This window comes from Macrotis lagotis, chromosome 3, assembly GCF_037893015.1.
Source record: "Macrotis lagotis isolate mMagLag1 chromosome 3, bilby.v1.9.chrom.fasta, whole genome shotgun sequence".
Classification (NCBI taxonomy): Eukaryota; Metazoa; Chordata; class Mammalia; order Peramelemorphia; family Peramelidae; genus Macrotis; species Macrotis lagotis.
Window position 1 is genome coordinate 199,393,262 of NC_133660.1, and position 26,134 is coordinate 199,419,395.

A 26,134-nucleotide genomic window follows, 5' to 3' on the forward strand; every position below is an offset into this window, starting at 1 on the left:
ATTATTTTTCATTATGAAGTATCCTCTTCCACAACAATACTTGACATGAGAACAAAATTAAGGAAAAAAGTTTATGATCTTGGGTTTTTTTTGTTTGTTTTGGCTATGAGAGTTCAAAAAAGACTGTATTCATTACCAAAGTTTTGTATTTTCATTATCATTTATAATATTCTGTGTTTATGCAGACAAGACATCACTGTGTTTGTGTTTTCCCAAGAACTGAAGGAGAAATCCTGCTCTAGGACTCTATCATATTCTGATATATATTTCATGTTTCAAGATGTGGCTTATGATCCAGAACTTAAATGAGAGAAGCTGGAGGCATCTGTCTGTGAAGAAATTATATTATCTAAAAGGTTCACGGCATTTTCTACAATTTCCTCCCTTTCTCTCTTCCAACCCCCCCCCCCCCAACCTTACCCTTTTTCATTAAACAGAATAGAAAGTCTAAAGAAGAAAAATATTGGGAACAAAGGTACTCACATAAGTGTTAAATGTTTGTAGTTAGAAAGTTCCTTGGGAACTAGGGTAAACTGGTTCCCATCCAAATACCTAAATACAAAGAAAAATACATTATTCATGTTAAAATAACAGTAATGTCAAAATGTATTAGCTTAATGATATTTCATTCTTAATTGAGGCTAGGGATTACATGATTTAACTTCATGACAATGTGTGCTTCAGTGGAGATCCATTACTTAAGGGTGAAGAAAAGATTACATCTGTTAATCAGGTTGATTTTGTGTGTGTGTGTGTGTGTGTGTGTGTGTGTGTGTGTGTGTGTATGTATGTGTGTTAAACTTAGGTCAAATTTATCCAGCTGTGGACAGATTAGTTGGTTCATTTTCCCATGGTTAATTTAATAGAGTCAAGAACCTACATATTCATATGACTGTAGGATAGTCCCAGTGAATTTAGTCAACCAAATGTTTTGCTCATCATTCCTATTGCCTGTGGTCATATAATCTGATTCCAAGGACACAGCATCTATTAATAGAAACTTTCCAATGAAGAGGAGATTTATTATACTATTCTCATATGCATATGCACTGATAATCTGGGGGACTATGACACTGTGACTTACATCAGAGAATATATCTCATTGAGAGATGGCTAGATGTAAATAGAAGGCTTCTAAGATTCCTTTCATCCTTTCTTTTAAAGGTAAGGAAATCAGGTTTAGAGTGTGTGAGTGGCTTATCCAATGTCATGATGGAGCTAGGATTCTGGCTCCAAACCAATACTCTTTCAACTCTCTCACAGTCCAATATAAAAAGACTTCATTTTGTTCAGAAAGTAAAGCTTTACAAACACTCATTTAATTATTTGTAATTTTAACAGAGATAACAAATCACCATACTTGAAAATTCAATAAAACAACCTGAAATGTCAAATATTCAAAGAAATCTATACATGGGGAAAATAGTCACATAAATAAGTACATATGAATATTCTGTGTCCTGTCAGAATAAAATAAAATCAACAGAAATATTGATGGAATTTTAACCTAATCTTCATTCATGAAATTCCTATGCCAATGAAATAAATAATCTAGTTCCTATTTTGGTAGGTAGAAAAAATAAATAAAAGATAAAATTCATGCAAAAATAAAATTCATTTATACATCTTGGTCAAAAGGCCAATCTTTTCCAACAATCTATTCTTTCGTAGAATATTGATGCTGAACGATGCATCTATCTTTGAACAACAGCCATCTGGTTGTGAATGTGTCAACAAACAGTTTTGGCAAGCTGGACATATCACAGCTCCTACTTCACTGTTGTGAAAAATCTGTAGAAACAAAAGCTGAGGCTTCTGTGTATTGGTATATACATACATACACACACATATATACACATGTATGTTCATACATACATACACACATGTACAGATCACAGACCATATATATAGTACACACACACACGCACACACACACACACAAACAGAAGTAACTGTGAAAAGATTCTCAAGATAAAATTTTGATCCCAGCACTTAAAAATAACACATAAGCTATCGAAAACTATTATAGAAAATGGGACATCAGTCATGATTCCTCCTTAGCCCCTCTCAAATTTTCTGTTCTATGCTCATTGCTTCTTTTTTCATTTTTCCCCCCCTTCTATTCTTTCCCCATCTCTTTTTAGTTTAAGCCACTAGAGGGAGACAGGACCACATGTAGTTGAGAAAGTCTAATAAAGAGCCTTCCTGGAAAGTAAGAAATATTTAGAATGTGGTATTGATATCAAAAGGTTAAGTCATTTTAAGGGAAAATTATATGACAATATGACAATGATTAAAAATAATATAAACCATTTGTCTAAGCTTGACCAGAAATATCTAGAAGTGCCAAATAGTAAAAAATTAATATTATTTGTACTTTTATGTCACTCACATAAAGGATCTTGTCAGTGGGGTTTGATTTTGTTATTGGAATAAATTGTCTGAGTATAAAAATTCACATTAGCATATATGACTTCAGATTTCCATTACATGTATTAAATATTTTAATAGAAATCATCATGTTTACTTTAGACAGAAACATTATTAGTATATATGACAATCAAAAGAAGTTCATGGTGAGATTTAAATCACCAATGATTTCACATTTATGCATTCAGCAAATATTTGTTGAATGAATGAATGAGTTAATGTTTCTAAAGCTGATGTTTGTGTTTTTGGGAGGAAATCAAATAAAATGACAGGGACCATCTGGTAGAGAGGGATGGTTCAATGAGGGGCCCACCAAAGCCCTGCTTATAATAGGTCACTGCTTCAAGACATAGTATTCTGTCACTTAAGTGCTAAAGTTCAGGAATATACATTTGAGAAGAAATGTATGTGCATTGTAGCTATTAAATGGTTAATTGGGAGGACAGGAAGATATTTTAAAGCGTGATTATTTAGGTAATTATTCATTGTTGCAATTAGTAAAAAGGAAGAAGTAATGAAAGCTTTAAAGGAATGGAAATGAAAGACAGTTAAGGGATTTCCACATGCTATTTTAAGATTAGGCAAAATTCATTACAGTGGTCAGAGTACACTGACTCTAGAGTTAGACCTGCTTTCAAATACCACTTTTGATGATTACTGCCTCTGTGACCTTGGACAAATGACTTAAGTTCCTTGGTCCTCTGTTTCTTAATCTCTAAAATGAGGGGTCTGAACTAGATTGCCTTTGAGGTTCCTTCTCACTTTAGATCTATTATCCTAGGAAACTATAAAGGCAAGGTCAAATGCAAATCTGCAGAATAACAGATGAAATAAAATGGAATCCAATAATAAAGTGACTTTTTTTGGATCATTGTATTTTATCTTAAATGACTTAAGTTAAAGATAGTATGGATTAAAAAAATAGGAACTATAAGTGGAAAGTTTATTCTTATAGAATAGATTAAATATCTTGAGAACTAGAAGGAACTTGAAGGATTAGCTTTAGTCTGACCCCCTCATTTTCTTTACTTTTTTGATTGACTTTGTGATTTTACTAATGACTCTTCCTGAAAAAACTTCCTCTTTCAAAGGATATTTGCAGTGGTGCTGGAACTGATTATCTCAGAAAATTATATGGAGAATAGGATCATACAGGCAGTAAGATTCAAGGATGGGACTTCAACCTAGGTTGTTTCGATTCTGAGGCTGACTCACTAGTTACAATACTAAGTTTTATTCTTTTATCATATTTTATTTTGCAGTTAGTTTCCTGATGCCTTTTGCTTTTTTTCATAATAATGATTTATTTCTAATATGCAAAACTTTCTCCCTATGCAATAAGTTAAACCTTTCCTAAGCAATGCTTAACAAGGATTAAAAAACAAAACAGTTTAGCAAAACCCTGACCACACTGACCACAAGTGACAACACATGGAACATTCTACAAATATTATCTTCACATCTTCAAGAAAGAAGAGGGGTAAAGTTAGGATCATTCTCAGCTCATTTCCAAGCTTGACCATTATGATTACATATTATTTAATTTACTTTTCTTGTTCTTTCCATTTCATTTTTGTACTCATTGTATGAACTGTTTTCCCTAAATTCCTTCATTATACAGATTTAAAAAAAAACAGAAGTTCAGATAAAGGAAGAGACTTGTTTTATATATCCTCTCTAAAAGAGCTGACAGAATTGGACATTGTGTAGTCTGAAGGGATTGAGTGTGGGGAGGGGGCATAGAGGAATTATCCATTCTTTTTCAGGGAAGTTCTATCTTCCTGAATAAAGTCGAACTTCATTAGCTTTCTTGCTTACCATTATGAACCCATATTGAACTCTTGCAGTTCACTAAATCTTCCAGATCTTTTTTCAGATAAACCACTGTCTCGTCATCCCTCCTCTGTCTTGTTCTTACAGTGCTGATTTAGTGAATTAAAAGTCATTTTATATTATATTAATGCTGACAAAACTTTATTTGATTTGATTTTTGACATAATATGCTGGACTGTCAAGATCATTTTGAATTCTGTCTCTGTCATCTAGCTTATTAGCTATTGCTCTTAGCCTTGACTCATTTGCAAATGTGATAGGCATGCCACTTGTGCTTTTATCTAAATGTCTGATAAAAACCTTAAACAGTATAGAGCCAACTGCAGATCTCAGGGACAATCCACTGGAGTCCTTCCAACTAACACCAACTGATTAAGAACTCTTCTTTTGGTTCAGACCTTCATTGGGTTATGAATTTAACTGTTTGATTAGTCAGTCTATAACTCTTCATTTTTTTTTCCCACCACAATAGCATGAAAGAATTTATTGAATACTTTGCTATCATCTAGGAAAACTATCTGTATAGCATTCCCCCGATTTACTCAACTGACAAAATCACTTTTGTTTCTGTCTCCTCTCTGGTTCCCAAATCTTTATCCTTGCCTGAATATTTGAGTGACAATAGGTAAGAGAACTTTAATTTCATTGTTATAGGGAAATCTCGATAAGGAAACTCCCTTTATCAATACTGATCTAGAACTGCTCTGCAAAATACAGTTCTAAATAGTGGGTTATAAGTTCTTACACACATAGACAAAACTATTCTGGTCATCAACTTAGCCCATTCAATGAGACCTACAATCTCAGATTGGTGTCCTTTTATTAGGATCTCTTTCTCTCTCTCTCTCTCTCTCTCTCTCTCTCTCTCTCTCTCTCTCTCTCTCTCTCTCTCATATTAAAAGATCATATATCTTAGATCCGTGACTCTAAGGGCTCTTGTAAGTTATTTAGGATGAAGCCCTCATTTTACAATTGAGGAAACTGAAAGCTATAAAAATGAAGTAATTTGCCCAAAGTAAACAGCTAGATGGCACACTGGACGGAGCCCTGAGTCTGGAGTCAGACTCATCTTCCTCAATTCAAATTTGGCTTGAAACAATTACCAGCTGTGTGACTCTGGGCAAGTCACTTAATCTTTGTTTACTTTAATTCCACTGTAGAAGGAAATGGCAAACTCTTCCAGGATCTTTGCCAAGATAGAGATCACAAAGAATTGGACACAAATGAAAACCTTTGTGACTATAATTAGGAAGTTTTCCTTTTTTCTTGTTTTTTTTTTTTTCCAATTTAAGGACCGTCTGATAACATTTTTAAGAACTTAGGCAAATGTATTCTTACCATTCCTATCCAGAAACCTCCTTTAAATCTAATCTCAAATATCATCTTCTTAACTAGCTCATTTCCCATTTCAAATCAAATGAATATAACATTTGAGGTGTATCAAGTCTTGGAAATCATCCTCTTTTTTTTTTTTACAACTGAGAAAAGACACTTATTTTACTATTGTCGCAGAACTAGAATAGGGACAAAGACAGGATTTCAACCTTTTTCTCTGACTTCAAAATCAATGCTTTCTATTACTTAGATCTTTATCTGTGTTTTTAAAGAGTTCTAAGCTATATAGCCAAAATTTAAACTTAAGTCAGCTTACTTAGCCTGTGGATCTTTCCATCATGGAACAGCTAAGTACCATAGTGACTACAGCACTAATCTAGAGTCAGGAAGACTGGTTGTCTTGAATTTGAATCTGATCCCAGATATGTACTAGTTGTTTGATTCCAGGCAAGTCACTTAACCTTTTTGCCTTTCTTTCCTCATCTGAAAAATGAGTTGAAGAAGGAAATGGCAAACCACTCTAGTATCTTTGCCAAGAAAACCTTAAATGGGATCATGAAGAGTCAGACACAACTGAAAAACTGAACAAAAACAACTTTCCATTGTACCATATCTCATATAGTAATACATCGCTGATTGTTCTAATGGAAAGATGGCATGTGGTTGACAGTATGCATTTTCTTCTGTCCCTCCATCCATTTACTAATTTTCTTTAATATCTTCAGATGGAATCAAGGAATTTCACTAGAACATTAACCTTCTTTGGTTGTATTCAACTCAAAAAAACCTGAAGGAAAATATGACCTTGGAAAAGGAAAGTATGGGTTTTACTTACAATTCAGTGACATCTTTAGGGATTCCTTTTGGCAAAGCTTTCAGGCCCTTATTACTACATCGGACCACTGTATCAAGGCAAGTACATTCTGCTGGGCAGCGGGACAGTGGAGAACAACTGTTGTCATCATTTCCTGATTTGCCAGAGGAAACACAAATATACCCAGTTTTATATCTTCAAAAATGACTTTATAGCTAGCAGGGACTTAACCTACTTAATTCAATTTAACAAGCTCCACCGTTTTACACCACAGGATCTCTAAAGGCACAGAACATTAAGCTACCACTGAACACTGATGTTATTTATATACATTGTATTTCAAAAGACACCAGGTATTTTACATAATCTTCTTTTTAAATAACCTTTTAAAGCAGAACTCCAAATAGACCAAAAATGTCTATAGCAGATTCTAATGTGATAATTCTTTGTTTAGCTACTTGTAAGAATTAAACATGGATTTATAGAAAACTATACAAACTAAACTAAAGCAAAATCTGGAAAGGAGAGAGTATAGCTAGGTTCTTATTAGTGAATATAATGAATCCCCCAAAAATATTTTCAAATATTAAAATTTAAACTATTCCATATTAAGATAATGTTAAATATGGAAATTATTTCTTGTCCAATGAAATTTCAAATAATCCCACCATTTCAAAGGATACATTATTCACACTAAAATCTGACTATAGCATATTGTCAATTACTTTCTGTCTGTGCATTATCTGATGCTAAATTTTAGGAAAAAATTGCAAGGTGAAAGTAGTAATAATTGGTGTTTAATTTATCAATAATTATAATATTACTACTAATCATAATTTCCATTTATACTATGCTTTATGATCTTTAACATATCATCACATATATTATATCTCATTTTCTCTTTTACAGCAACTAAGTGAAGGAGGTAGGGAAAGGATACTTTTATTTTGCAAGTGATACACCTAAGGTTAAAGAGTTTAATTAAATTTCATAAGGTCATATAGTGATAGAGTTAGAGATCAGAACCTGGATTTTTGCATCTTCCTTAGCTCTTAGAAACATAGTTATTATTTATATGGTTATTTTTTTGCTATACATGTACACTCATGTATTGTTAACTGAACTAACACTTTTATTTTGAAAAAGTCCTTTGATGGAGAAGCTGCAGTAATAGCTATTGCAGCCCACATAAATACAATCCCTTTAGATTTGCAAAGTGGCTTTATGAGGTAGCTAATTCAATTATTATTATTATTGTTCCTACTTTACAAATGTAAGATGACTTGCTGAAGATGCCACAAAGGAATAGCTCAAAAAACCATTTAAATCACTAGGACAATAAGCAGTTTTGAAACTATGTAAGTTACATAGATCTCATCATTGCAGAATTTTAGAATCTCTGAGAGCTGGAAGGGACTGAAAGCACCCTTTCGTACTTTCACATAAAGAGACTGAAAGGCTCATAGGATGAAATGTTCTGGTTTGTACTGCTGTCTTGATGAAGTTAATCATATTCATGAGATATGGGCCCATTGAAGTTTGAAAGTACCAGAGTAGGAACTGAAATCTAGAGACCTGTTTAAGTTGGCACAAATAGTTAGTGGCAGAAAGTTGGGGCCAGAACTTAAGTCTGCATCTGTGCTTTTAAGAGTTCTAGGCCACACTGCCAACACAACAATATCAATAAATTTAGAAAGTGGTCTCTTAAATATTCATAAATAAGATCAAGATAAATCATATATAAAAGTACAGCCCATGGAATTTTAAAAGCACCAACAATTCTGGATATATACTTATCTCCTTAGATATATAGCCTCATCATTGGAAGGAAATATTACCTGAATTGAATATTATCTTGGATAATGTTATATACATGAAAGCAAAGGAATTAACCAGGTAAAAGTTTCATTGACCAAATATTTGGCATGGAGTCTTGTCTATAGGAGATCCTTAAAAAAATACTATATAAAGAAATTCCATTCAACTAATATATCTAAGCACCCATTTGTTCAGCACATTATAATAAGAACTAGACTTTAGAGAATTAGTTTAAATAAGAGATCATTCCTGCTCTCACAAAATTTCAGTTTAGTATAGGAGAGGACATATAAGGAAATTATTATGATATGAAAATATACATGATAAGTTAGTACACAAGAACATAGAATGGACGAATGAACATCTGTATTTCTTACCATCATCACAAGTAAAATCCTGGATTGCAACATCCTGGATGGGAATCTCTTTTAGGAAGTAAGGCTTCAGACATCGAGGATTTCCTGTTACAATGCGTTTCTTCCTAAGCCAATCTCCCAACCAAGCCAAGTAGCAGTTACAGTTAAAAGGATTGGCCAAAAGGTTTCTAAGAACCACATGTAAACAATGCACAGTTTCGTTAGGACAACTTTATTTTCTCACAAGGCATAATAAGTTAATATAACTATTTTAGTTTCTGTGAAGGGAAAGATTGTAGAAAACAGGGAAGAGAGGGTTGGGGGGGTAAATCTTTTGAACTGTGTCTCACACTTCAATGTTCTTCTCATCTCTCATTTATTATACACAGGTATATACCAGATACAAGTTGCATTTTTCCCTGACTCAAACATTCCATTTATACTTGGGGGGAGGGGAAAAAACCCAGAAGAAAATTCTCCAAGTGATTCTATACAAAAAATAAAGTTGAAGGCAGCAATTTTGGATTTATGCAGTGTATCTTGATATATCTCATTTAGAAGTAATTTAAACTTGTCTGAGATCTGACTTGCTGTCAAACTATCCTGCACTGATAATGCGGTAATTCAATATAAAGATGAAGGCTGATTACTTTATATTATTGGGTTTAACCTGACAACAGCTATTTCATTAATTTGTCATCTCAAGATTTCCATCTCTTATTTGCTCCAGAGAATAGGTTTCCCATCTAAAGTGACAGCTGAGTTGATTACATGCCAGTTATAAAAATGAATTTACTTCTACAAATCCCAATACTTTTGGCATCTCACCACTTGAACACAAACCTATTGACAATCCCATTATTTATAAACATGCCATCTTTAATATGCACAAATTAGTCACTAGGTGTAAAATGTCACATTTTATGTGGAAAGAGGATTAAGTGCTTTACTGATGGATGTTTCCTTTGGAAATAATTCCGTTAGTGACTTGAATTATGTGAAACAAGTTTTTTTCCTCTTCCATTCTTTCCAGTAACCTTTATTTCCCACCCATTAAATTATAATGATACATTTAGATGCAAACCACTGCTTGCAAATTAATCATTTCTAACACTACTATTCTACACTACACAAGGTATGAATAAATTGTAGACACAATATTCACAAATACTTTCTGAGCACCAGTGGCAGTTATCCCCAACTCTTTTTTTTTCTGAAATTATAAAAGTTTTTTCTTCACCAAACTCTAGGATATGCTTCACTGCTGATTCGCTCCCAAATCTGCTAAGAGATGGATTTAGATATAGATTGTAGAATTGACAATTATCTTTAAGCATATCTTGTCCCACCCCCCCTCATTTTAAGAGTGAGAGACCTGAGGATCATGGAAGAGGAATAATATTCTCAAGGTTATACAGTTGGTCAAAATCAGGAATCTAGACCCAGATATTCTAATTATAAATCCACCATGGTTTTCACTGACCCACTGTTAGTTTCTCTTTTTAGTATAATACTTCCACACTGAGAATTACTTTTATAACTCATTTTACCAACCTTCTTTACATTGCAACAACCAAGTCAATGCAAGATTATTGGAGTGGGGAGTATTATTTCAGTAGTATCATATATGAGATGTAGAAATAATTTCATTGGTTAGACTGAATTATGCATCTACTTTAACATATTTCTACTTGGAAAAATCAATCTATTATTTTTGTGTGAAAGTCAATGTAGTTTTTGAATTAAAAAGAGCAAAATTCATTTGACCCTTTTTTGTAAAGAAAATGGATAAGCTGAATTTTCAATAATTCTTTTTTTTTAAAATATTAATACCCACTAAAGACATCATATTGTATGGAACTAAATTTTTAATTAGCAAATTAAATAATAAATAAGTTACCATCAATACTTACAATGTAGATAAGGAGTGGAGGGTATCAAATGCGCCTGGAGCAATTGTTGTAATTTGATTGTCATACAAAGAAAGCAAACGTACAGAACTGAGTCCTATGAAACTATCATTCCCTACACAGGTTATACGATTGCTTCTCAACATCCTAAAAAAGAATGGACATTATTATAGAAATAATCATATTGCTATATTATATCTCACAGAAATCAGAAACAAGCCCATCTTATAGCATTCAGTACTATTTTCTGTTTAATTTATTAATGAAAACTATATTTATAAGTCACAAGCATGGTACTTTTTAGTGAAATATTGCCAAAACAATAGTATTATGTCTGAGTTTAATATAGCCGTAACTGCACTCTTGTTTCTAGTGCTACTGTCATAAAAATAATTAAACTTGATTATAAGAATTTCATTATTAGAATTCCAACGTTTATTACCACATATTATTATTACTTTGCTACCATAATCATGCTTTCTTATAATAAGCTTTTTATAACATTGCAACAAAAGTGATTCTGCCCATAAAGCAATGAATTGTTTATCTATTGACTGAGAAATCCTTTTAGAGATAAAATTTTGGCTAATTATTTGTGATATTCATATATTCCCGCATCATTAAAAAAAACAACTTTACTATTCATGCCACAAAATTAATGACACTACCCCAAAATGTTAGAATAAAAGGTTGCCCTTCTCTGAATTGCATTTAAAAATATTCTTGTATACAAAAAATACAAGAATACAATACAATTACCAAAGTAAACCAGTATCCTAACTTCGTGGAGACTAATATAAAACATGGTAAAAGAATAGTTATATCACTATACAATACATAAGGTAAATGTGATTTTATCAGCAGCAAGTCCCATATGCTTAGTAGGCAAGACCCGGAAGAAGTCTTGAGGCTCCTGGAATTTAAATAATTTGTCTAGAGTGATAGTCAGAGGTGGTATTTGAAACTGTTCTTCCAGATCTGAAACACAGGAATTTATTTATTCTGATGTTTTGACTTTATATTATTAAAAGTAAATGATAGTGTATAGTGTTCAGTTTGGCTGCCCCTTCTGTTAAAAAATGGAGGGGGAATTAGACTTAAAATTTGTTTTAAAAGAATGCCGTGTCATTTATCTTGAATGTTCTGAAGATGTGAAGATCTAGAATAAAAGAATTTCAGATTGGAAAGAATTTCAAAAGTCATCCAGCTGAAAATGTACTGGAGAAGGAATTTTGTTGTTGTTCAGTTGTTGTTTTTTACAGTCATGTCCAAATCTTTGTGAACTTTGTGAAAACCTTTGGAGTTTTCTTGACAAAGATACTGGAGTGATTTGTCATTTCCTTCTCCAATTCATTTTACAGATGAGGAAACTGAGGCAAACAGGATTAAGTGACTTGCCCAAGGTCACACAATTAGTAAGACTGGATTTGAACTCAGATCTTACTCTTGGTCTGGTGCTCAATCCACTGCACCATCTAAAGTTAAATAGTATTTCTATTCAGTTTCAGAAAAGTATAGCTACTTGGCTCTAGCAACCATAAATGTTAAAATGAAGAACAAGAATGAACTGGGGGTGGGGCTAGGTGGCACAGTGGATAAAGCACTGGCCTTGGAATCAAAGTACCTGGGTTCAAATCCTGTCTCAAAGCACTTAATAATTACCTAGCTGTGTGGCCTTGGGCAAGCCACTTAACCCCATTTGCCTTGCAAAAGCCTAAAAAAAAAAAAAAAAAGTGAACTAGGGTCTTGAAAGGATTATGGTCTGGGACCTACCATGACCTTATTAATTAAGCTGTCTTGAATATTTTGAAATCAGAGTGATAGCATTCTAAACTAGGGCTGCAAGAGTCAATGCCAAAGCTAATCTTCATAACATACTTATTTCTCATTCAATTAGTAGGCCCAGAAGAACCAACAGAGGTCGAGACAATGAGAACTATAGTAGGAAGGAAGGAGAGAGGTTTGAGAGAGTGAATAGCTTCAGGACCTTTAATTACATGGATAATTACAGAGAAAAAAAGCTAGAGGAAAAAAATATACATGCATACAAACAAATTATACACACCTAACAACAAATGGTTTATGTTCTAAAAGTACTTTTGCAATATTTATAATAATTAAAGCTAGCATTTATAAATTTTTAAATAGCATTTAAATTTTTCAAAGTATTTTATATGAATTATTTCATTTGGGGCTTATAATAATCATGAGATATAGTTGCAATTATCACCCCTATTTTACAGCTGAGGAAACTGAGGCAAAAACCAGGTTAAGTCATTTGAAACTAAGTGATTGAGGCCAGATCTTAATTCAGAAATTCTTGACTTCAGGTCCAGTATACTATCCCCTGTACAACCCAACCACTTATTTTTCTATTTGTGCTTAGAATGAATTTACCTATATTTACCCTGTTTGACATGGTAGTTAGATTCCAGGCTAGTCTACAGAAGCATATTCAATTCATAATATAATGTAAGACATGTGCAAAGCTTCTCAAGAAAGAAACCTCTTTAAATTAGCCCCAGGATACACATGGGTTAGTTAAAGAAATTTATAATCACATCTGGTCAGATTAATTAGAATAATTTGAAAGTTTTCCTCCATCTTTATGCAACTTTTTGAGACTTTAGGCCAGTTTTCTTTAGGAAGTATTCTCATCAAACATCATGATCATAGGTACTTGTTCTTGCTTAAAATAGGCAAGAACCAGAAAATTCATCTATCATGTTTAATCAGTATAAGATCTCAGGTCTTAGGATGAGATGTGTTCTCTTTGACCTATTCTCTCTCTCTCTCTCTCTCTCTCTCTCTCTCTCTCTCTCTCTGGGGTTAAGTGACTTGCAGAAGGTCACACAGCTAGGTAATTATTAAGTGTCTGAGGTTTGATTTGAACTCAAGTCCTCCTGACTCCAGGACCGGTGCTCTATTCACTGAACCACCTAATTTTCTTCTGACCTATTCTCCTCCAGATTTTATCTGGACCAATGTCATTGTGATTTCTTACACGGCTTCAAATTTTAAAATGGATGGGGAATGTTCAAATGTATGTCAGAAAGAAGAGAGGGAAATATAGTTCTAGTTTCTATAGCCTTATATTGCTGCCAGTGAAGCAAAATGAGGTATCTATAGTTTTGAATAGGAGGAGAGCAGTGAACTAGTTCATATTTGTGAAACTGAAGGTCCCAATACTAAAATTAGAGGACCAGTAAAAGAAATACAAGCTAGACAACTAGTCTTGATTAATGGTTTTTCCATGATTTCTGTTGTTGAGAAATTAATCACCTTAAAGTTATTTCTTAATTTAGCCAGATTGGTCCATATCTTGCCAGAAAACAGACTATCAATTCATTTCCTTTCCATCTCTACACCATGCCATTCATTCACATCTCACCACTTTCCATCTTCCTTTTTATGTGTTGTTTTCATGTTAGTATGTAGGCTCCCTTGACTCTAGGGATTATGTTTCCTGCTTATATTTGTACATTCTGTATTGTTTATCATAATATCTAGAATATAGTAAATCCTTGATAAATAGTCTCTCTCTCTCTCTATCTCTCTATCTCTCTCTCTCTCTCTCTCTATCTGTCTGTCTTAAAAATGGAGACATACAATTCATCAGAAAACAAGTATTTAAATACTTTTAGTATTTGGTAAGACTGCTATAAGTTGCAATACACTGGCATAGATTTTAAAAATGTATGATTTTCTCTACACACTTATGTAGTATCATGATAACAATTCAGCAAGGAAATGTTTTATTTTACTACTAAAATATGAGCTCACTGAAAACAGAAACCACATTAATTTCCTTCTTTGTCTCCTTAGTACTAGCACATTGCTTTGCTAGGTAATATATGATTAATAAATTCTTGTTGAATTGCACATCAATTTTTATACCTCTCCCACCAAGGGAATATGCACATAGTGGGTGCATAACAAATGGCTGCTGAATGAATGTTTACCTGCTTTAAATCACATCTATGTGTGAGAAAAACAATTATTCAAACACAAAAAAGTTACGATAAAAAAAGGGATGCTTACAGAGTTTTCAGGCTTTCTAATCCTTTGAACATCTTATGGCGAACATTTTCCAATCGGTTACTAGTGAGAAGAATTTCATTTACACCAGAGGCTCCTTCAAATGCTCCTTCTTCAATATCTGTGATCTTATTGTTGCTGAGGTTTCTAAATGAATATCAATGTGACAATGAGAAATAGTTGGGGATTTCTTCATGATTATTAATGGCATCAAAAAATAAAATGTATTGAAGAGGAATTATATACTGTATTTATCTATATCTATCTATTTATCTAGCTATCTACCTTTATTTTTCTTTTAGGGAAGAAATGTCATAAAATTTTTCAAGATTTCCCATTCCAATCTCCTAACTCTGAATAAATTGTCAAATTCTGGGACTCAAAGAGCTCTTGTTACCCTACATGAGAAAAGACAAGAGGAAAAATGGCAATAACAAAAACCTTAATAACACTTTGTATAAAAGGTGTGTAAGATAGTCCTTGTTCAAAACCAAGGCCTATCCTATATATATTTATAGTGTCCAAATGATCAAGAAATCTTTGTTGGAAAAAAAAGGAGTAGTCAGTATAAGTAATAATAGTTGAGTCATATAGCTTTTAAAGGTTTGTAAATTATATATTTATATCTACTATATAAATGTGTATATATATATATATATATATATTTCTATATTAAAAATTAATCCTAAGAACCTAAGAAGCTAGTTATCCTTCATTTCTCTCCTGGCTCCACCTCTGATTCTCTAATACTTAATACTTAATACTTAATACTTAATACTTAATACTTACTTAATACCTTACTACCTTTCCACTCTGGAAGATCCCTCTATCCTTACAGTTCCTTTCTCCAATGGTGAGTTCCTCTTAAAGCCTTCATTCTGAGGAAGGGTGCAGGCCAGCCATCCTTCATTCCTCTGGCTCATTATCTGACTGGACTTTGCTACCATATCCCTAAAGTGGGTTCCTTCTTCTCTTCCCCTTCCACTTTTCAGTTCCCCTTTAAGTATTCTATTCCTCCATTAGAATATAAGCTCTTTGGGGTGGCTAGGTGGGGCAGAGGATAGAGCACCAGCCCTGGAGTCAGGAGTACCTGAGTTCAAATCTGTCCTCAGACACTCAATGATTACCTAGCTGTGTGGCCTTGGGCAAGCCACTTTAACCCCATTTCCTTGCAAAAACCAAATAAAAATAAAAATAAAAAAGAATGTAAGCTCCTTGAAGGCAGAGATTGCCTCTTTTATTTTATCTTTGCATGGTTTAACATAATAAACACTTACTAGAAGTTTGCTGACTAAAAACTTTTAAGGTAGATACCACAGGCAATATTACTGGCATATTATAGATAAAAAAATGGACAGAGATAAAATGGAATGATTATGGGTCACATAGCTAGTAACCTATGTTTCTTTGGCTTCCAAGTTCAATACTCTTTTAATTATGCAACACAATTCCTCTCTTAATCCCTCTACCTGTGACCTTTAATTTATTTTCCTTAAATTTAAGTAACTTGTATTTCTATTTTCCCTTCTCTCAGACTAGACAAAGGATGAAGCTCTTCCCTTATCTCCTGGAATGGTTATTCCCACCTATTATTCTCTAACAGAGAGATGTCTTATCTATACCCTTCACTTCCACTCTACTTACTTTTGACACCACCATGCTACTGAAATGGTCTTCTCAGAGACCTAGCTCTCTGTTTGTCTACTCACACAGTCATAACTCTAGCTCAGGTCCTCATGAAACATTTCCTAAAATATTGTCATGGTCTTCCATATGTTAACCTTTGTTTAAGTTTCTCTCTACTATTCCAATTCATTTTCTTTCTTTTTCTTTTTTTTTTTGTCTTTTTGCAAGGCAATGGATTTAAATGACTTGCCCAAAGTCACACAGATAAATAATTAAGTGTTTGAGAGCAGATTTAAACCCAGGTCCTCCTGATTCTAAGGTTGGTGCTCTATGCACTGCACCACCTAGCTGAATCTTCCAATTCATTTTCATCTCACTTTCTAAAGTATGAGTCTTGTTATATGCAAAGCACTGTTATCAAATGATTTTTAAACACTTTTTATTGCTTACAGGATTAAACATACTTTTCTGCTTAGCAGAAAAACTCGCTTTTTTTTGTATCTTCAATGTTTAACATAGTGCCTATGTATTCAGTAAGCACTTAATAAATTTTTGTTGATTGACTATTACAATAACTCTTTAGCACATTTTCTTGAATCTTCTCAACCTATTCTACAATCTTTCTCTTTTTTTTTCTCTCTGTACTCTCTTGGTAATCTCATAATTTTCTTTGGGTTCTGTTATTACATCTAAAATAACTGCTAAATCTAGTTATCCTCCCTTAGATCTCTTTTCTGAATATTGGTTCTCCATAATCAGCTGCCATTTGTCTTCCACTGTAATCTAGAATTCACCATGTCTAAAAGTAAATTCATTATATTCCATCTTAGACCTGCCAAATCTCCAGACTTCTATTTCATCCCACCAACTGTTCAAGACCTCAGCATCATCCCATATACTTTCCCTTCTGGCACCTCAGGGGAAGAAGGTATTTCCTTTTTGTCTTTATATTCTCAATGCTAGCACATCAGGCTTTTTGCCCATAGTAGGTACTTAATAATTGTTCATTGAGTTGATTTAATAAATGTTTACTGAACCCATATTGCTGCCTCAACAAATTTCCTTCCACATAAATATGTCCATGCAAATCTCTGGTTAAAGACTTTCAGGGTATAGCATTTTCCTATCAAAGAGTACACGTCTTTATTTCATATCCAAAAAAACTACATAATTTGGCAACACTTTATTTTTCACAATTACTTCATATTTCTTTCATCTGTATACTCTGTACTCCAATCATACCAGAAAGTATGATCCTTAGAGTATGTCTAAGTATGTTCTGCCTCCTCAATGTTTGTTCATCCTGTTTCCCATGCTCTCTCTATCCCTTTGCCTGTTAATGCTTATCTATCCATCTTAAATGATACCTCAACTAGGAAGCCTACCCTGATGTTCTAAGTCAATAATACTCTTCCAAGCTTAATTTGGTATAAATATCAAATACATTGCACTAAATATCACAGGGTATTATAATTAACCATGATTAGTTCTTTATATGTTACTATGATTTTTGTAACTCTCATAAAGACAAATCTTTTCTAAACTGTGAATCTTTTCTACTCCTTCACAGAGTGCTTTATACATAATAGGCCCTTAGTACTGTTTTGATTGAGAATGAATAAAGGAACCCAATCTAAACCTCCTCCATGATACCTTCTTTCCAACTCTCTATTTTATTTCCCTAAGTGAAAAAGAGTAGAGAAGCAGACTTTTGACTTCATCAACTCACAATAATTTTTTTTTAGGTTTTTTTGCAAGGCAATGGGGTTAAGTGGCTTGCCCAAGGGCACACAGTTAGGTAATTATTAAGTGTCTGAGACCGGATTTGAACCCAAGTACTTCTGACTCCAGGGCTGGTGCTTTATCCACTGCGCCACCTAGCCGCCCCTAACTCACAATAATTAATAGCATAATAACCTTCAAAATTAACAACTGTGCTACATTAAAAACTTAAGATCTTTGACTTAGACTTAATGTATAGTTACAAGACATAAGAGAGAAACAAATGAATATTTAATCTATTTCTTAAAAAGAACATTTCCAATTTTATTCCATCTAAGAATATATATCAGTACTTCACTAAGTATTTAGGTCAAAGATTAGAGATTTCGGGGAAAAAATCAAGAAACTGCTGAGTTGGTAAACTTATTTTACAATATGAATTGTCAACATGAATTCACATAGATGAGCTAACAAGTCGGTTTTCCAATCATTTGATTTTGATTATTTTTTGATGAAAGTTTAATGAAGCAAAAAAAGTCAAGTGCTTTTCTTGAATGTGTTAAAAGAGGCGTTAACAGTATGGTTTGGGGAGTAGTAAAGGAAGTTACAAAACATTACTGGGTGCATTTCTGATGAGCTTAGATTGCTCCATTCCTGCTGTGTCTTCATAACCGACCAGCTGTCAAAGTCTAAAAGAAGATGTCCAAAGACACCATGATAAGATTTGTTCTTGCTTGTGTCTAGACTAAGGACCAGAGGAGTCAGCTCTAACCTCCATTCATTAAGCTAACCCATGCAAGAGCTACTTATGGGGGTTTGATTATCTGCTGGGCTGGCACTTTTCACATTTCATAATTTTCAAATATGCTAAAGGGAAATGCACACAAGTGGAAAGAAGATGAAGATAATAAGCTTACATTTTACGTAGCTGAGGAAGTTTCTTAAAGATCCCTGTAGCTTCCAACACTGTGAATTCATTGTTATTGAGACGGCTGGGAAAAAAAAAGAAACAAAATGTTATAAAGTCAAGAGTATTCCTACCACTAAGGATTAGCAATGGATTTAAAGCCAGAGGACCTCATGTCAAATTCCACCTCTGCCACTTATCATCTGTGTGACTGGGTGAATCACTTGGTCCATATGGGTCCTAATTTCCCCATGTATAACATAGTTAAGAAGTACCTGTCTATAGGTTCTTATGCTTGGAGCCATGAGAGATTCAAAGAAGTTCTTGCCTTCAAAGATTATAGACGTGTTTGAAAGAAAAAGTAAACATATAACGAGATAATTTATAATTCAAGGCAACAGATGATAAAATGTCAAATGAGTGGCAAAGGAGTCTAGAATAGGATGAAATGCTCTCTTTTCAGATTAACACTAAATATGCAGTAATATGACATGATTAAAATACATAAAATAACAAATTTCAAAAGTCCACAAAGGATAGAAATTAATTAAAAAATTGAGTTGCCCAAGACCTAGTTTTCTTAGTGATATATATTCCCTATATATAAAATATTAGTATTGGATATTCCTATAGTTTGGTGAGAACTGTCATTCAGAGTTTAGAGTTTGATATCCATATAATGCCTTTTATCCCTTGAACTCAAATCAATAGTTAATTAAAAAAATTATATTAGCCTCCCCTAATTAAACTCTCATAATTAACAGAATAGTTAAATAGTGACTCCTATTAGCACTGCTAGTGCTAACTGCACAATGAGCTGAAAACGGATTTCTTGAGTTCTCCCCAGGGGCAGAGAGATGAACTGAGATACTTGAAAACACTAATTTACATAGAACAATGGTTATAACAAAGTGTATCAATTTGAAAAAATTTTAATTATTGAGAATACAACAAGAACATTATAATTTCCATTGAATTAATTTCTTCATCTGGAGTCAGAAGACTGATCATGGCATGACTCAGATAATCGTGTCATCTGGGCAAGGTACTTCAACACCCGTGGGCTCAGTTTTCCAAAAACAATGAGGGGGATGGACTATGATGGTTTGGGGCCATTTCTAGCTTTAAATATGATCTTATGATCCTGTTCATCTCCTCGCGGTCTTCTAGAATTCTGTTATATCCATTATATGGAATAACACAAGTGAAAATTCCATTGTAAATGATAGAGCCCCAGGAAAATATAGAGGGACATTATTTGGAATGGGGTGATGTTTGGGGTGAGATGGACTCACAGTTCTGCAGTGTACTGAGGAATGTGATCAGGAATCTTGTTGAGTTTTTGATTGGAGCAATCCACTGTAGTTCCCTCACAACGACACTTTTCAGGGCAAGCCAGATCTGCAAAGCAGTCTCCGCTTAATTTTGATCGATAATCTTCTGTGCCTATTAAGGAGTAAAAACCAAGAGACAAGACTAAGCATAAAGTTGAGGATGCTTATTTTTTTTTGAAGGAAGGAAAAAATAAAGAAAGAAATCTCCAATTCAACAGCAAGTGTATAGCTTGGGCAATATTTGGTCAGTACTGTCATACGGCACAGACATAGGGTGTCAGGAGAGGGTTAATGCAAGGGCTTGAAATTCACTAAGGGAAAAAATGTGACCAGATTCACATGATAGGATAACATTAATAAGTTGAGCTTTTCACAGCTGTATTTCCTGCTGATCCTGTTATGAGCCAATCTAGCCTGCTTCGCAGCTAATCACACAATTATTGCTCTTTATTCTCCCAGAGTTTATTATTCCTCTGAGTAAGGATTTTTAACTGACATCAGTGTATCTTTGTATGTCATCTTTTGCTTAGGGCATTTTAATTCCCCCTTATGGGATGACTGGACTTTATTCAGTCTTCAAGATTCATTTATGGCTCCCTACCTTCCACATAATCTCAAAAATACACCAAACCCTCTTTTTAAAAATTTTGTTTTAAAAAATGTATAATCCTGATTTAAGCCTCAGCAGCTTGTCATGCTGTAGAAAGCTGCGTGACGTTCCATGGTGCTTGACAGAACCATGTTTTACTCATACCTCACAACCACATGGTTAGATCAAGCACAACAGAAAATCTCGCCACATTATCATTACTGCATCCACTAGGCCAAAGGATCAGACCAAGAGGAAAGACAAAGGAATTAGGGGGAAAAGCAACAGACACTGGCAGTGAAATACCGTGGACAGGAAGGACATGCATTCTCCTTGCAGACTGTTTACCTCCAGAGTTCAGTGTTACTATTTATTATCTCTTTACAGGAAAGACAAGGAAAGGTCTACACTGAAAAGTCTTCTTGCCATTTCTCATAATCTATAGAATGGAAGCAAAACTTTTCCCCTTTTCAGAATATATCCAGGAAGAAATTGAGGTTTGTTCCAGGGAGAACAGAGAGAAGCTCAAAACACCTTTGACCTTTTCAAACAAAGGTGCGAAGACTAAGACTAACAGGAGGAGATGCATCAAGATTGGGAAAGGCCACCATGATTCAGTTTAGACACTACACTTTTTACTTACAGCCAAAATGGTGAACTCCTGCAAAAGTAAAGATAGCCAAGAAGGAAAGAGTAATCCTATTTGTAATCAAGACATGCAATTTAACCTTTCCCCCCCACTCTCATTTTAGGGGATCAATCTGTTATGTGTTACAGGGTTCTCATGTGCAATATTTATTATCTTTTCTGTGGTGTGAGTTTTTCCTAAAATGAGACTGTGCCTTCCATGTTTTTTTTGTGTTAATTTATCATTCTTATTCTTGCAATGACATAATGAGATTACAGTTCTGACATCAGAACTGAAATCACAGAATCATGAATTCTTATACTTGCAATAAAGTAGAGAGGCTACAGTTCTGAAGTCAGAACTGAAATCACAGAATCGTGAATTCTGATATCTCTTCTGAATATTGACAACTAGCATTATCCTCATTAGAAGATAAGCTCCTTGAAGGCAAGAACTATTCTCATTTGTATCTTTGTATCCTAAGCACCTGACACCTCAGAGATAGCTATTAAATGCTCATATATTTTTTTTAAAAGGGAAATGGTATAACATGCACATTACAAATTTATTTTTAGTATACTTTTTAATTTTGGTGAATTGTACCTGAAATTTGATTGGTTTGTGAGTTTTTCAATAGGAAATTTCTCTGCTAATATCAAATAAGCAATTCTGTAATTTTCAGTCAGAGAATGCCAGGGCATTAACTGATTGAGTAACTTGTCTAGGATCATGTAAATGAAGAACTTAGACCCATGTTTTCCCATCTCCAAATTAACTGCCTCTTCATAAACATTTTATAACATAAATTTGTTAATGTAAAATCTTAAGCAATGTAATATTGTTATTAGCAAATGGACATTTAAGTCATTTAAAAAAAAAAGTTCCAGCAAGGAACGGAGATCTATAGCCACTGCTTTTAAATTAAACTTTCAGATGTGACTAACAGGTTATTATATTCAAATTCCAAATAACATTCAGAAGAATAACACACTTGATGCTTAGATATTGTAGGATAGAATAATTATTTTGTCATTTTTATGACTAAATAGAATTAGTGTATTTCAATGATAGACTAGTCCTTAGTTTCTGAATGTAGTCACAAAAGACAATCATGAATAGTTTAAATGTCAGTTATACAATGTAAGCATTCAATCCAGTGACAGTGACAGCTCAAATGGTGATTATCCAGATTCATGATATAATAAATATCTTCAATAAAATGGGGACCTGATATATCCTTTTGAAATCTAGCTGACTTATCTATTTTCTTAATGGTGTAAATGAATGGATGTGTGATTATATCTAAGTCATGATCTTTGATTTTTCCTTTGAACACCTTTTATGTTTTAGTTATTGGCAGTGAGAGTGCACACACATAAACCATAGCTCAATTTTTAGGTGAACACTTTGATTTTCTTCTCTCCCTCAAATGAAGGGTACCATCCTTTGTTTTATGTCCTTCTCTGTTATCAAAGAATGATAAAGGTAAGCAAAACAATCTGAACAGATTGGTAATGATTAGACAGAAAGTGAAGAAATATTACCATCTGAGGATGCAAATCATAGTGACTATTTTAGAGGCTTCCTAGTGACAAGAATACAGCTGTTCTACCTATTATTAATGTCAAATGGCCTGCTGCTTTGAGTAAGCACGAGATATCCAATCACCTTCCAGTTTATTTCTGCTTTTAAAACAATGAGTTTTTACAACTGCCAAAGATGGCAAATCATATGCCTCTTCCATTGCTAATTTTCCCATATTCAGGCAGTATGAATGAGAGAACATAGAAAAATCCCACAATTATTCCACTTCAAAATAAATATTCCATGGGCCATAGAATTAAAATGAATGTCTTAAATGCACCGAGTTAAAAATAAAAACTGTAATCAACCAATTCTTAATTATTTAAGCTACAGAGCAAGCACATACCTATTGTACTTAAAAGTACAATTATTGCCTTCATATCCAACACTGTGGCAATTCCTTTATATTGATATCTGACAAAAATACTTGACAGTTGGAGGATATATCTACTTGATGTACATTGCCAATTAATGAAATATGTATATAAATACATTGCTTTATATTTTAAAGCAAAACGACAAACTAAGAACACATTACACACATTTTTGCAGGCAAGGAAAAAAAAGAAGAAACACATTTCAAAGAGCTAGGGCCAAAATCAGCATTTGCTTTAGTGATATTAAAAATTCTGAAGTAGTAAAGATCAGATCTATTGATTATTCTTTCAAATCTACTTATCCATCTGCTTAAGTTATTCATAACATATGGGATCAGTGTGAACTTCTGATGCCTTTATGAAAGACACCAACATTCTTTTTTTTGTGGAATTCTATTGTGATCCCAGAAATGCAAGAATTGTGAGGTCAGAGGTGACAGTTGCAGACAGTCAGCAGGAAACTACTCTTTCAGTATTTGAAGGCAAAGAGGGGGAAAAAATGACCCTTAAAAAAACCAGAACCTTACATAATTGAAACTGACCAAATAGAACTAGCTCTTTGACCGTGGCAAGATCTGTCTTTAAAATCAGCTCAGGAAGCTATATTTTAAAAACAGAACAAAAGATACAATATAGAAGGTAAGCAGTAGAAGTGATCTAAATAGAAAGCAGCAAGTTCCATCTAGTGTAAGTAATTTTAGACAAATGTGCCAGTATGTGAGTGAGGAAAAAAAAAAGAGTGAAACTTTGTTTTAGATCAGAAGCTGCATGCAAAGACCACATCTTCAGGAAAGAACTACTAGTCATCTACAAAGGAGAAGTCAACCTATCTAAAAGACACTCCTTTTTCAAATACATGCATCAAAATCTAAAAAGTTTTGAGAAAACTTTGTGTTTCAGGTGAGAAGAGTGTCTGCAGTTAGTCCTACTACAGAGCAAAACCTACCTGGAATGAAATACTGTTCTTTAGCTAAATAAAAAAAAAGAGAAAAAATAGAAGAGGCACCTGAATGTCAGCAAGCAAAGATATGAAATATATTAGATCAAGAGTGGATTGAAGTTTCTATAGATAATTAAGTGAAAATGTATATTTGTAGCAGGAGCTATAATATAACAATGTAGAATGAGTTGTAAATGTATTTTGGAGCATGGACAATACATAATTATCTTTTAATTTTAGCATTAGTTAACTGCTATGAACACCTGTATAAACAATTGTATATCAAGCTATCAAAATTGAAAACAATTAAAGATTTTAATAAAAACTGTAATTTCAGTATGAAATTAACTCATGTTTATATTAATGTAATAGCTTTAATTAGCAAAATGGTTTACAATAATTTGAATATTGCTAAATTTTCTTAAGATGACGTCTTTTAAAATATCTATTTAGCTAGATGATCCTGGTCATCTAAGAGAGGACCAATATGAGAGGGTGATATCAAATGATATAAAGTAACAGAGATCATCTTTTCCACTCAAGTAGTCTCAACTTGAGGAAGTAGTTTTTACCATTCTTCAATTCATTTTTGGGAGAAATGAAATTATGATTGTTTATACTGAAGTTGTTCAATAGAGAACTCAGTAGGAGCCAGCCAGTATTTAAAGAACCTTCTGAGATAACTGTAAGGTCCTAGTGAAGTCAAGGGTATGGTACAGTATGTCAATCAGCTGAATTTCAATGTGTCACATAGTTTGTTATTTCTGTTGGTTATAATACCAAACTACCTCCAGCAACAACTCATGAAAAATGTCTAAAGTCCTCCTTATATTTAGTGGCACAAGATAAAGAAATAAGTTCTGCAGCATTTAACAATTTCAGCAATGTTCAACAATTACTTCTGTAACTACTGTTTTGGGACAGCACACACAAAAATAACAGATGAACTAAGCAAATTACCTGAACACCGGAATTTCTTGCTTTTGATCTGGCCGATTCTTTTGTTTGCCAGCCGTCGCGGGCTGGTGCATCGGGCACCACTGGTCTCAATAGGGTTTGTATGAAGATAATCCGCTAACCACTTCAGATGGCAGTCACAAATAAAGGGGTTCTGAGCCAAATGCCTTTCAGAAACATACACATACACACACATACAAACAATTTTACACATTATTTAAAACTGGCTCAATTATTTCTAAAGATAGAGCAGACTACTGGAATGAAAAATGCAAAAGGCTCAGGACCACCAAATTAAATCCAAATTATACATACAAAGTCTGAATAGCACGCAGGGGTGAAAAGGTGCCCTTGGCAATGGTCTGCAGTTTGTTGTCATACAAGGAGAGAAGGTTCAAGTTGTGGAGATCTTGAAAAGCATCTACCCGAAGGCAGTTTATCTTGTTAGCATTCAATAGTCTGATCAAAGATAGCAAACAGAATTAATAAATTAAATTCGTTTTCCAATCATTCAGCTTCTTAAAACTTCATGTTCTCTAAAACCTTGCCCCAAATAATTGTTTCTTTTCAGTATAATCATGAAATTTTGATTTGAAGAATTTAGGAGCTTTATGTTGCCACTATGTTCTAAGGACCAATCATTCAGTTTTATTGTATCACAGGTCATAGTATATAATCCCTATTTGCAACTATTTTCATGATCTTCCTCATATTTTTCTCTATATAGTGAAGAAGGATCCCTCATCATCATCCTTTATGAAGATTCAAAATCCTAGTTGTCTTTATCTTACTCAAGTCCTGTTTCTTCCATGAAACTTTATTCCACCATGCCAACTCAATGAATTCCTTCATCAGTTCAAATTAAGTATTAAGCAAGGTGCTGCATTAGGCTCTGGACACATGAAACAAAATAAAAAGGGATCCAGTTCCGGGTCT

The 26,134-nt window shown here is 33.6% G+C and overlaps 1 protein-coding gene across 2 annotated transcripts in view; it reads right to left on the bottom strand.

The window, feature by feature from the left end:
• The window catches only part of SLIT2 (slit guidance ligand 2), a 388,308-nt gene that overhangs the window by 94,851 nt on the left and 267,323 nt on the right, over positions 1-26,134 (bottom strand). Inside the window, exons 13-22 of one of the 2 annotated variants that reach the window (XM_074229716.1) lie at positions 25,514-25,657; positions 25,202-25,365; positions 24,248-24,271; positions 20,085-20,235; positions 18,800-18,874; positions 14,538-14,681; positions 10,500-10,643; positions 8,608-8,774; positions 6,434-6,566; positions 484-552 (exon numbers count right to left, since the gene is read on the bottom strand). In XM_074229716.1, the coding sequence (XP_074085817.1) occupies positions 484-552; positions 6,434-6,566; positions 8,608-8,774; positions 10,500-10,643; positions 14,538-14,681; positions 18,800-18,874; positions 20,085-20,235; positions 24,248-24,271; positions 25,202-25,365; positions 25,514-25,657 (1,215 nt within the window). The remainder of the gene's footprint in view (positions 1-483; positions 553-6,433; positions 6,567-8,607; positions 8,775-10,499; positions 10,644-14,537; positions 14,682-18,799; positions 18,875-20,084; positions 20,236-24,247; positions 24,272-25,201; positions 25,366-25,513; positions 25,658-26,134) is intronic. The other variant, XM_074229717.1, reaches the window with a different exon arrangement.